This window comes from Neofelis nebulosa, chromosome 15 (genome assembly GCF_028018385.1).
Source record: "Neofelis nebulosa isolate mNeoNeb1 chromosome 15, mNeoNeb1.pri, whole genome shotgun sequence".
NCBI lineage: Eukaryota > Metazoa > Chordata > Mammalia > Carnivora > Felidae > Neofelis > Neofelis nebulosa.
In genome coordinates, this window is record NC_080796.1 from 23706038 (window position 1) to 23719639 (window position 13602).

Consider the following 13602-nt stretch of genomic DNA (forward strand, 5'->3'; position numbering starts at 1 on the left):
TCATCTTCCAATCTGACCTATGTCTGAAATCATGACCTAAATAAATCTGCATGTCTGTGAGTTCACTCTGGAACTTGCATCATCATCCCCACAACTATACCTTTGTCTCCTGTTCTGGCCATGATTGCACCCAGCCAGTGTCTCCCAGATATCAAGCCCTTTCACATATGCATCCAGTTTTTTCTGGGCCAGATCCATTTCCAATACTGGCCTCTCTTGGCCTGGTTCTACTGCTGTCAGCCAGACCCAGGATGAAAGCAGAAAATAGACATGTGCCTGCTGCCCAAGAGCTGCAGCTCACTGGCATTTGGGCAGCAGTCAACTGAGATACGAACAGCTCATAGCTGCGCTGTCCAAAGCCTCTAGACTCTAATTTAGTCCACCACATGGGGACGGATAATTTTCAGGATCTGCAAAAGCATCCAGGGATGCTGGATATATAGCCAACCATGTACTCACGGGTAGAGAAGTTGGTGCTGATGGTGCCACTGGTGAGAGGTCCACTGGTGGCATACATAGTGACAGTATAGTGGGTGCTGGGAAGCAGGCCAACGAGCTGGAATCCCTCACTGCCTCCGTCAACCAGGATGGTCTCTCCAGCAACTGAAATCACATGAACACGGGTAAGAGCTGACTAAGGCGATTCAACCTGGGAAAAGCTTATCAAATCCAAAGACATTTCATAAAGATTCAATATTGAAGGATTGTGGAAGACATCTTTTAAAGGCTATTCAGCTTAGCATTGGATTCCACACAAGCATCTCCTCTCATCATGTTTTGCATCTCGATTGAGAAACATATTCCTTATTTGGAAGCCAAATTGTCTTTTCCGTGACTTCACTCAAGCCGCTGGGGTTACAAAGAAAAGCTGAAGCCTCTGTCTCTGTGGCTCCTTCCCCCCCCCCCCCCCCCCCCACCACAGCTTCGAATCAAGCCCTCTCTTCTAGGCTGAGAAAATTTATCCCCAACCACCATTACATGTATGTGGCAGCTCCAAATCTGTTGACTTCTTGCACCGTGGGCAGAGCTCCGCATTTATTTCTACCGTATTTTGCCTTGTCAATTGAGTTGTGGACCACTGTTTCAGTTTATTGAACTATATTTGAATTTGGATTCTATTGATCACAGTTAAAAAAAAAATCTGAGCACAGTTGACACACAATGGTGCATTATTTTCAAGTATGCAACGTAGTGATTCAACTTCTGCATACATTATGCTATGCTCAGCACAAGCATAGCTACTCTCGGTCACCATATCACAGTATGTGACTACCCAGATTTGTTTTATATACAAATGTGATAAGCGTGTCTTCTCTGTATTCATTCATGCTGTCAATAAAACTTCACTAGAGGGGTGCCTGGGTAGCTCAGTTGGTTAAGTGTCTGCCTTTGGCTCAGGTCATGATCTCACAGTTCGTGGGTTCGAGCCCCACGTTGCGTTCTGTGCTGACAGCTCAGAGCCTTGAGCCTGCTTCGGATTCCCTCTGTCTCTCTGCCCCTCCCCACTCATGCTCTGTCTCTCAAAAAATAAATAAATGTTAAAAACAAAAATAAAAACAACTATTCACTAGAGCAGGGCCAAGCCCTTTCTTGTGTCTTTAGAATACTCCCAGGTCACTCTCAGCATTTAAGAAAGTTTACAAAGCAATTCTCCAAACTAGGTGGGGGTTTCAAGTTCCTTGTGGTCTAAAGGCGTAGAAGGCATGCAAACAAGTTAAAATCCACACCAGCTCTTTGGAAGAACATACATAACGACTCTAACTTTTTAGTATCCTCATTTGCAACATGTTGCCAGCGTCGCTGTTCCAGCCACCTCAAACCATGGCAGTTCTCAGAAGTCCTCATGTTCTCTCATATCTCTACAAATGCACTCAGGCTGCTCTCTTTTCTCGGAATTCCTTTTCCTATACAATCCTTCTCTAACTTTACCTGAGATCAGCTTGTTTTTTTCCCCTTCAACACCCTCACTCCCAATCAGCGATCCATCTGTTTTGTGATTGCCTGTGTCATGACAGTGCTCACATTGGGTTGTACCCAGGTATTGGTTTCATCCTCACTAGAGTGAGGTCTGCGAAGAGAAGTCATGCTCTGTCTCTGAATCCTTGCAGCCTTGGTGAGTGCGTGGCTCGTGGGAGGACATCAAAGGTATTTGTTGCACAAACAGAGGTTAATTGGTATGAGGGAAGCATGTACTTTGTTTTTATTTTTTTTAACGTCTGTTTATTTTTGAGAGAGAGAGAGAGACAGACTATGAGCAGGGAGGGGCAGAGAGAGGGAGACACAGAATCTGAAGCAGGCTCCAGGCTCCGAGCTGTCAGCAGAGCTGAACCGTGCGAGATTATGACCTGAGCCTAAGTTGGACACTTATCAGACTGAGCCACCCAGGCGCCCCTGGAATCATGTACTTTGTATCTGTGAGCGGGTGGGTCTATCTACCTTGGGGGAATATTGGAAGCTTGGCAGAGGAGATAGTGTTGAAACTGACTTAAAGAATGTGTGTGTCTAAGCAGACAAGTAGGGAGGGAATTTCTTGGTAGGGGAAATGACACATGCAAATGCATGGCGGTTTGGGAAGGCATGGTGAGAGTTAAGAAACGCAGGCCCATGGCATGCAGGGAGGGGTGGCAGGAGTTGACACGGATCGCACACACACATAGCGGGGTTCTGGTGGAGCTATAGTCATGATATTCGTTCCTTGAGGAGGGTCATCCAATCAGCTACAGTTCTAACTCCAAATATGATCCATCACGTATTTTTCCTTCTAAGTGATAAGTGGGTTTTTCTTTTTTTTTTCTTAAATTAATGTATATTTTTAATGTAATTTTTTTTTTTTTTTTTTTTATTTTTTTTTTTTTTTATTTTTTTTTTTAAAAAAATTTTTTTTTCAACGTTTTTTATTTATTTTTGGGACAGAGAGAGACAGAGCATGAACGGGGGAGGGGCAGAGAGAGAGGGAGACACAGAAGCGGAAACAGGCTCCAGGCTCCGAGCCATCAGCCCAGAGCCTGACGCGGGGCTCGAACTCACGGACCGCGAGATCGTGACCTGGCTGAAGTCGGACGCTTAACCGACTGCGCCACCCAGGCGCCCCAATGTAATTATTTTTTAAACATTTAACAGAATTCTTTTTTTTCACTCTTAACCATATTTTATTTTATTTTTCAATATATGAAATTTATTGTCAAATTGATAAGTGGGTTTTTCTAATACATTACTGAAATCCAAGTGTGTTAGCAGATTGGCCAGTCAAAAAAAAAAAAAAAAAAAAAAAAAAAAAAGGGACCTAAAGTGGTTCTGGTAAAACTTACCCTTAGTGAACCTGTACTTGTATGTTACATCCACTAATTCTTTTCCCAATTTATTTAATAGTCTGTTTTGGTTTTTATTTTCCCAAGCTTTGACCATCTGTTTACTTTGCAGCTTACAAAAACTGGCTTCCTCTGTCATTTTTGAAAATCAAGACATCTGCTTATCTTTTGTCTTCTGGTATCTTTGTTCTCTGGATTCCCGGGTACAACCCACAAGAATTCTGTGATCACATGTATAATTTGGTCAGGCAAGTAATTTTCCTAGGCCTAGACACTTGAATCACTCAACAGTATTTTGCTTTGGGCTTCTCTATTCAACTTCAAATAATGTAAGGTGAACAAGCATGGTAAGAAGACATTGAAACTCAAGATTTCATGCTGGATCAACCTTTTGGGTTGGATATGGGTAGACAAGACTAAAGCAACAGGAGTTTGCTAGGCCTGGATCCCTTGTCACCTGTTTCCACGTATTATCTGCTCCGTGCATGGTACTTTAGTGGTTTTCTCGCTCTGTAAATATCTAGAAAAGTCTGCGTTCCAGCCCATAGCATTTGGGGCCATGTCTTAGCTCAGTTCTGAGTTTTGTCTTCCAAGTGCTATTGCTCTGTTTTTTGTATTTGCCTTTGTTTATGTGCCCTCCTTGTACATTTCAGATTCGGCCCTTCTGCATTCCCATAGTTGGTACTGTGTGCAGAGTTTGGGGACATCTTGAGAGCTTGAGAGTAAAAGTAAAGCAGGAAAACTTCTAATATGTTCCTCAGCTTGATAAAATGTCCTTCAAAAAACAAAAACTGTCATAATAGCCTTCAGCCCCAGTCCCCGCCCTTCCCACCTGCCTGATGCACAGGCCTGTAGACATTCACCTGCAAAGTGTGTGAGGACAATGACATAGTTCTCCACTTCACCCACTGGTGCCTTCCACTGCAGTAGGGCTTCTGTTGGAGTGATGTTGGTGGCGATCAGATCCACAGGGTTGTCCATGGCTGAAATGGAACCGGAGAATATCATGTGAACGTAGGAGGCACTGCAGCGAACTATCTCCTGCAGCTCACCCATCACGCACATCTGCGGCTGTGCCATACAAAATGATGAAGTGAGTGGAGACCTCTTTCCTTTCTCCCCTTCTGATCTCATCCTCTTCTCCCCTTCGTCCTTCCTCCCAAGTACCCAGTTTTGCCCTGATTGGTCTCGGGTCTTCCTTTTAATGTATTCATTAACTTCTTACATGCGGAGCACTGTCAGGTGCTATGGGGGATTCTGAGATATGGCTGTTGTGCTTTAGACATTTAAACGTAGAGGGAGAAACTCAGAACATATAGGAATTGTTATATTCCTTTAGTTAATGAGACAATTTGTTTCCCAGGCTATTTGCACTTTCACAAATACAAGGGGCATGCTTTGTGGAACGATCTCTGTTGATGAACTTCGGAAAGTATGGTGGGAGTTCCATGAAGTCAAGGAGTAGCGTCAGTGCCTGGAACTTACAAGGTACACAATACATGCTCGTGGAATGACTGAATGGGACTCAGGTTGCCTCTAAAGCCACATATGATGATTGCTTTACCACAGACTTTCTCTGTATTGAGTTCTGGGTATCCTTTTTGTGGCATAGAGTCAAGGGGATTCTTCCAGGCTAAAGGCCAGTGGTGCCTGTTGGGGGGAACAGAGTTTGCTCATCATGGGACCGTGTGCCTATTCTTATTTGCCCATGTTCTATGCATATGTTTCTTACTATGCTTCCCTTCCATAAGGTTGGGATTTATTTTAGAAATGGAGGTTATTAGAATAGTTTAAGTATCAACTCAACCCAAGTATCATGTAATTTACTTCTGGGGACCAAGATGTGCTGTTGACCCCTAACTGCAGGTTTCTATAGCTTGCCCGTATTCCTCATTTGAAAGCAACAACTGTGAACTTTTGTTCAGTTTTAATATCTCAACTGTATCCATCATCTGTGTCTTCAGCAAGTTCTTCCAATGCAACCTTATGAGAAGAGACAAAGAGGAAAAGTCTTGGGAGACTACAGTTAGCTTGATCCCTCTGAGATTAAGCGTGAGATCCTAAAGGAGTACTCATTTCTCCCAATTGCAAAATCATAGACCTTACATTAAAACAACAAGATAAGACATTTTTGTGGGTCATCTGGTTGTCCGGAGTTGCCAATAGCTCTGCTTGAACCTAAAGGAGGGTGGTTTGGGTTGGTGCACTACTGAATATCTGCTTTACAGATACTTGCTGCTTATAACCACAAACCCAAGATGAGGTGTTCTGACCCAAGTTGCTGCTTTCTTTTACCCTAGGGGGTAGGAGGCTCTTGAAATTCATTTTCTTGTTCTCAAAGAGAAAGAGCCTCATTTCTTTACTATGAATTTCTAAGACTTTCAGGAAGGTGAGAGGGGGGCTTCTTTTGACTCATTGGGCATCACTTTGGGTCAATATTTCTTGATGCTTTAATGGTCACGGATAATTTGATGGAAAGGAAATATTGGACCAAAAATATTGCTGGGTTATCTGTAGTCACAAGCCTGTGAGGAGACTAGGGAAGATGAGAATACCCTGTGGTGTCTTTTAGAAGAATAATTTCTTGAGGTTCTGAACATTCTGAAGGAACGTTTCTAGGCCATTACTTTACAGATGTTTCTGGGCCTGTGAGAGTATCTACAAAAGCAGTGAGGAATTCCAAGTTACCTTTCCCTCGTTCAGGAAATGCCATTCTCTGAGGAAATTAAGCAGCCTCAGGAAAGCCGGCTGTTCTAACGAGGCAGGTTGGATGTTTTCCCATGTGCTGTGGGAATAATAGCTTCACTGGAAGGTTAGATCTGGGGTCTGGGGACAGAAAACTTTGTCCCCTCTGGTAACTTCTACAGCAAATCTTTCCTAGTTCGGCATGGTGGGCTGACTGAGAAGGAGGAGCAGAGGAGCTGTTGCGGGAGCCCTGTTCTCAGGTGCATCCAAAGGGCTCACTTTCCAAAGGAAGGCCACCACCTTTTGAGCATAAAGCAATAGCAAATGCAGCCACTTGGTGGCTTCTGGCCACAGAGGATGAAGAGTTTCAGGACCCTATGGGTTATTACTGATATAATCAACTTTTCCTTCTCTGAAGTAAAATTTACTTGACTGAGTCTTTTAAAAAATTAAATGTGAGGGATGCCTGGGGGAGCTCAGTCAGTTGGGCGTCTGACTTCGGCTCAGGTCTGATCTCGCCGTTCATGAATTTGAGCCCCGCATCGGGCTCTGTGCTGACAGCTCAGAGCCTGGAGCCTGCTTCAGATTCTGTGTGTCTCTCTCTCTGATCCTCCCCCCTCCTCTCTCTCTCTCTCTCTCAAAAATAAGTAAACATTAAAAAAAATTTCTTTTAATTAGATGTGATGATTCAGATGTCTGTTCTGGAATTCACTTTCATCATGTGTCTTTAAAAGGTCACCTTTCTTACTGGAAATTCCATGAAAATTTCTGACCCAAATCAATAAGGTCTAAACTTCCAGTATTAGGAATATCAGTGGGGAGAGAAATTGCAAATTGCTTTGCATAACACAGTGAGTCAGAGGGACACCCAAGAATGGAGCCTCTGAGCCCAGGACCAGTGCCCTCTGTATTAGCCAGAACAACTCTACTGTTTGCCTCTTCTGTCTGTTGTGGGTCCTTAGCCAGCATCCTGACTTGGCTCATGACAGGGAGACATGCCTACCTGTGTGAATGAGGGTGCAGACGCGCTCACTCTCCTCTCTGCCCCGCACACTGTTGAGACTTATTTCATATTCAGTGGCTGGATACAACTTGGTGATGGTGAATTCTGTCACCGTGTTGGGCACCACTGAGCTGTCCAGCCGTCCCACTAAGGAAGAGCAGAAGCCACTGTTAAAGTTCAGCAGATGCTTCAACACAGCTCATGGTATAGTCTATCTACATAGAAGCTTCTGGCAGCACTTTGTCATGAAGCACAGACGGGTGCAAAGCTCAGCGCTTGGTGGGGAAAGAAGAGAAGTGGTTCATGGACTGGGAATATTGGAGCTTGAGGAGAGATTGTATGCTGGTCCCACCTCCTCATTTTATAGGTTCCTTGGAACAACAACAACAACAACAACAACAACAAAGTGGTTTATTTAGTTTTCTAACAAGCTGGTCTTCTTAAGGCAGTCTAACAGGCATGGACTGTGAAGAGGGGTCTATGCAGCCCGGAGACAGGGTAGTCTGGAAAACTCTCCCACCGCCTCCTTGGAAGTGGGCATGCCCTCTACTTTGTTAACAATGTGGCATGCACAGCAGGAACTGGCAGGGTGAAGGTCTGTGCCAACTTTTTCTGACTTCTGACTTGGCTGGAGTGGTAGAAATAGGACCACCATCACTGTGGCTCCCTCTAAAGCTCCATCTGGCTCAGCCGAGTCTTTAGGAATCCCCCAGGCTTCTAGTCTTGGACTAGTCTCTCGGGAAAGTGCACATGACCCTGGATCTTGACAGATTTTTTGGGGGGGTTGTTTCTCACTAGACTGCCTAGATAATGGTGACCAGTTACCATGATTTGCTCTGCTGGTTGAGGGCCTGGTTTCTGGGTGAATAGAGTCCAGCCGTGTGTGAGAGGAGTTGGTGAGTTCAGGGTTTCTTGCCTGCTCCTCCTTAACCCACTCTCATTGTGAAGGAGTGCGCTACAGAGAGGGGGAGAATGCAGGCAGGGGTGATATCCTCTGGGACATGTATTTCTCCCAGAGCAGTTGTCACTCAGCACCAAATCCCATCCATTTGTGAGAAATCAAGTGACTTTATTACCTTGTGTTGGCCGATACGATACTCGGTAGTAATCAAATGATGCAACAGGAGGGCTCCAGGAGACCATAACTGAGTCCTTGGTCACATTGCTAACTGTGATGTCTTTGGGGGGATCAATTCCTACAAGGACCCGTGTGTTTGTGGGAAAAAAACAGAAAAGCACAATGTGAGAAAGCAATTCTTATCCTTGGTTTCTTGTGGACCAAGAGCTAATAGCGTCACAGGGACAGACAAGCCCTTTGTACTAGGGCATCCTTAAAGCCATGATTAGGCCCAAGTTTCAAATGAAAAGTCATAGGTATGGCTAAAGCCATGTTAATGGAGAATATTTTAACAACATTAGGTCGAACTGGCAAGCTCTGTGCTGTGCAGCAACTGTTAGCTGTGTCAAGGCCAACTGGAACTTTCCTTTAAGTTCATATGTTTTCTTTTGAGCTGGGAGTAACATAGTCATTTTCCCTAGAGCAGCTTCTCTTAGACAAACCCAACTCTGTTTCTCTTAGTTTTTAGCAGCCACCTATGGTTCAGTTTGGAAAAACTGCCTATTGACCGTAGAGGGATTTCAGAGCACGAGTCCAGAACAAATCCACTTTCCGAAACTGTATTTCATTTGTACTGGGTACTTCATTTTTTTGACTACTGGAGGACTGCAGGGTCAAAACCAGCTGAGTGCTTAATGTACTTGTCTAGTTAGTGGGTTCTTGTCATTATATAGGAAACCACCCAAATACACATGTCCTCAGCCACATGCATACTCATATCTGGGATTACATTTGAGAATGATGAGATGAATTTGATCCAATAGTCTCACAGTGCCTGTGTTTTCCACACAACGTGCAAACCAACCCCACTCTCTGAGTACCAGGTTCCTACATGGCCGCATGCTAGTGCTCGTCCCACATAATTTTGAGGAAGCATCATTTGTACAAGTGACCTTACTGAGCAGTCAAGAGATGGAGTTTCCTTTTGAAGGTTAACTCTCTTCAGGCTGGTAGTGTGAGAACCTCTGGACCAATGCATTCAAGCCCTGGCCTCCTCAAGACATTGAGTCTGTCCTACCTTCCCAATGGAAGCTTCCCATCTTATACATTTTATGCAGCCCTGGAAGAGGTGGCTCTTTCAGAACAGCTCACAGACCCTCTCTAGCCAAGTGAGGCAGGCCCCTACTTCTTGGGTGTTTCTCTTTGTAAATTTCATTGACTTGTTAAAGACCTCTGTAAGAACCCCCTTCACCACCTGCTGTCGAGCCCTCCCACCTCACCTGTGGTGATGGAGCCCACAATGGGTTCAGAGGTCACTGTGCCATGGACTGCCACCAGGTTCACGATGTACTCGGTGGCTGGCTGCAGACCCATCAGGACAGTGTGCCTCTTGGTAGCTTCCAGGGAGATCTCTGTCATCTCTTCCTCTTCATCCCGAGGGCTGTAGTTCAGAATGAGTCTGTCTGCTGGAGGGGATGGGTCACTCCAGGTTATGTTTACGCTGGAGGAGGTCACGTGAGAAAAGTGCAAATGGGAGATGGGGCGGAAGCCTGCAAAGCAGAGAAAATGATGGTTCTGAAACACACACGAGGTGGTGGGGCCACTGGGCTAGGAGAGCCATCTGACTGAAGGGATCTGCTTTCCTTATCAATTACGACTGTACCTTCACCTGCTGACTCAGAGCTTACAGCCCCTCACTCTCTAGTCCTGTCCATCTCCTTTCTCCAAGCGTTATACTGAAAAATGAATGCCCTCAGCAGGGTAACACCTCATAATACTTCTTCCTAATACTCACCCAGGATTTCAAATCTTTGTCCTGGGAGAAATTTAACATGATCCCATGGATCCTCTGAATGCCCACTGATTTAGTGCAGATGGGGAAAGATGAACAGAATCAATCCCTATGTTCAGGTTTTAGAAAACCAGATACAAATTTTCAGGCACATAGGTAGCTTTGATCCTCTCTCCCCCTTACTTGCAACCATTCTGTCTTGATGTATTTGTTAATTTCTCCTCAATCTCTTCTTTCTCTACCCACATTCCTCCTTCCCTAAACAAAATGGAGGCGTTGGAAGAGTAGGCTACCTAGATGACTTTCTCATACTAAAATCCATTGATCCCTGAGCCCAGCTAGGATGTCTGCTACCCTGGTACCTGTGAAGGCATCCACGGTGGATTCGAAGCTTTGCTGCCGACCCCTCTCAGCAGTGATTGAAATGATGTACTCTGCCCCAGGCTCTAGATCTGTCAGTGTGTATGAGGTCCTGTCCTTGGGCACAGTGACTTCTGAGGCGATCCCGGAGGACGGGGTAAAGGTAATTCGGTAGTGGTCAATGGGGCCGTTGGCTTTGGTCCAGATGAGGGAGATGGAGGTTTCCGAGGAGGCTGTCACCATGAGGTCTCGGGGACTATCGAGTTCTGTGGATCAACATAAGTGGCCTATTTTACACAAGTTCCATACAAGGGCCAGTATTTATTGGAATTGGACCTCCCCATGGATTTCTAACCTATAAACAGGCCTGCTGACCATGAAGATTAGCTTGTCATTGCTGACAATTCTGTCACCTTTTGTTAAGCACCTTCCCTTTGAAAGATGGCCAAGGGCTTGGTATATAGATGGACAATCTGTGTAAAGGTATTAATAGCTCCAACACCATAGGAATACATCCACCTCTGGGACATACCTCTGGGACAAAGCTGGCTGTTGATTATCAAGCTTTCCATATTCATTTTCTTCCAGCCTTTGTCAGCAATCCAACCAGGGTAAACTAGGAGCCACCATCAAGTAGGGATATGACATTCCTGGCAATAGTAGCTACCCCTGTTCCTGAGGCCATTGTGACTGATCTGGCCATGGGTGTACAGGTAATTAGGTTTGATAACTCCTGGGACCTGTGTCCTTGTGGTTCTCTTAGAGAGGTTGTCTATGTTGGAACGAGCCTTGGGGCAGGGATTGGCTCAAAATCCCCACCCCATGGCAGCTGTCTGTACCTAAAGTTCCAGAGTGATGTAGAAATTTACCCAGAATTTGGAAGCAAATATGCCAGATGCTGAGTGGCAAGGGTCTCAAGTAGAATTTTCCATTGCCCTTAGATTTAACAGGTTGTTTCCAAGTCTAAACCTTTATCCCTATGACCTTTCTGAGGGCTTCTGTCATCCATGGTGAGGGACATCACATTCTGCCTGCTCTGAGGTATTACATTAGAAAGACTTGCTATGACACCAACTGATTTCGAATTTTCCACCTCTGGGGGCAGCCCACCAGACCATGGGAGACAGAGGGGCAGCCCACCAGACCATGGGAGACCATGCACAGATTTGTGGGAAAGTGAGTGAGACTATCCTGCATGTTGATAGCAGAGGTTAGGCACAGAGATCAACGATCTGCAGGTAGATGTTGTTCCTAGGCTGATAACTGTCATTCAGGGACCTGTTCATTAGGGGGCATTGTCTTCTGACCGGCCCTTCTCAGGACAAGCAAGCCACAAGCCTCCGTGGCTTCTCAGGCTTGCACAGCATCCTGGTCTGCTTCTATAGCAGTCCTACTCACCAGTCCTGGCATTCATGGTGGCTGGTACACTTTGCTGTGAATTCATGACAGCGGATATTCCAACTCCATACTCCGTGCCAGGCACCAAATCTGTCGGTAGATGCAGAAACAAACATTATTCTGTGTGTGTGTCAGTGATGGGGAAGGCAGAAAGGAGGGAAGCAAATAAGCTTAGATTCCTGTACAGATCTTATGTTTAGTCCTTCCTGAATCTCCTCCTAATTTTACCTAGTAGGAAATCCCAATTTCAACATTTAGGAAATCCATACCAAGTCAACAGGATGAAGTGCTCCATGCAGCTTCCTTCTTGCTGCTGGTCTCGTCAGGAAGGCAGCAAGGCTGCCCTTGTTAGTGACCTTCAGAAATGTGCTCTCCTTTGGAAGGTCTTCCAAAGGTCCTTAGAGTCTCAAGTTGGTTACGGCTGGTGAAGGGAGTTGTATAAGTTGTGAATTGGAGGAGGGATTGTATGTATATGGGCCTTTAAAGCATTTCTTTTTTTTTTTTAATTTTTTTTAATGTTCATTTATTTTTGAGAGAGAAACAGAGCATGGGGGTGGGGGGAGGGGAAGAGAGAGGGAGGGAGACATAGAATCTGAAGCAGGCTCCAAGCTCTCAGCTGTCAGCACAGAACCCAACTCAGGGCTCGAGCTCAACGCAGGGCTCGAACTCACAAACCGTGAGATCATGACCTGAGCCAAAGTTGGATGTTTAATCGACTGAGCCACCCTGGTGCCCCTACAGCATTTCTCGAATGCTGTGAGCATCAATCTGCACCTTTTATAGATAGGGATTGAAACCATATGGGGACTCCGGGATCCCTTCTAGGGAGCAACACTGGATGAATAGGCTACCAGGCCTTTAACATAGGGGCAGGCAGAAGCCTTGCTGCTGTGGGCTCCCTACCAAGGTTGTTAATTCAGATGCCAGGGTATTTAAAGTTATGGATTCAATCTTAGGATTGACTTCCAGGAGACTCTGGGAAGATGGAAAAAACGCAAAAACTGTCCAACTAAAGGATATAAACTTTTCTGGGGAAATCCTTTGGGGGATTAATACAAAGAATCACCAGGCGCCTTCCAGGATACCTGCAATTATCTGGGGTGTCTCCCTACTCTCTCCCATATTCATTTTCAGACTAACTGGCTTGACCGGTGTATTAATATCCTATTGCTGCTGTAATATATTACCACAATATCGTGGCTCAAACCAACCCAAGTCTATTATTTTATAGTTCAGCATCAGCAGGTCTGAAGTCTAAATGTTTCAGCAGGGTTGCAGCCTCTGGAGGCTCTGGGGGAAAAATCGTTTTTTTGCCTTTCCCACCTTCTAGAGGCTTCTTGCCTCCCTTGGCTTGTGGCTCCTTAATCCATCTTCAAAGCCAACAGCATAGCATTTTCATATCTGTTTTTCTTTCTGACCTCTGTGTCCCTTGCCCCATCTTCTACTCTGATTCTGATCTCCCTGTATCTCTCTTATAAGCACCCTTGTTCATATATTGGCCACACTGAGATAACCTAACCACACCTACAATTTCCTTTTTGTCATGTAGGTTGACAGAGTCACATGTTCCTGGGATTAGAATGTAGACATCTTTAGGGACCATTATTCTAGCATCAAACTAGCACAAACTCACCCTCATTTACTAGAAGTGGGATTGTAGAAAAATACAAAAAGATCAAATCATCACATGTGGGGTCCCCCATGATGAGCCTGAGTATTTCTGGTAGACATTTTGGTGGGGAGGGGGGCAATCTGTGTGGGGCCACAAGAGCCATGGCTGATGATCATGTTATTCTACATTTATATAACATTTGTTCTTTTCAAAGTACCTGGATGTGTTTTGACCTTCAGCACAACCTTGTGAGGATGGTGGAATGGGGAGTCTTTTCTCCATCTGCATGAGTTTCTTTTGGCCGCCATGACAAATGATGACAAGGGGTGGCTTACAACAACAGAAATGTAATCTACCACAGTTCTAGAGTCTAGAGGGCCCAAAACA

The 13602-nt window shown here is 45.1% G+C and overlaps 1 protein-coding gene across 1 annotated transcript in view; it reads right to left on the reverse strand.

Annotated features, from left to right (window-relative positions):
* The window catches only part of TNR (tenascin R), a 407762-nt gene that overhangs the window by 31818 nt on the left and 362342 nt on the right, over window positions 1–13602 (reverse strand). Inside the window, exons 10-16 of the mRNA XM_058701985.1 lie at window positions 11604–11693; window positions 10208–10471; window positions 9334–9603; window positions 8073–8192; window positions 6997–7143; window positions 4172–4291; window positions 460–603 (exon numbers count right to left, since the gene is read on the reverse strand). Coding sequence (XP_058557968.1) covers window positions 460–603; window positions 4172–4291; window positions 6997–7143; window positions 8073–8192; window positions 9334–9603; window positions 10208–10471; window positions 11604–11693 — 1155 coding nt within the window. The remainder of the gene's footprint in view (window positions 1–459; window positions 604–4171; window positions 4292–6996; window positions 7144–8072; window positions 8193–9333; window positions 9604–10207; window positions 10472–11603; window positions 11694–13602) is intronic.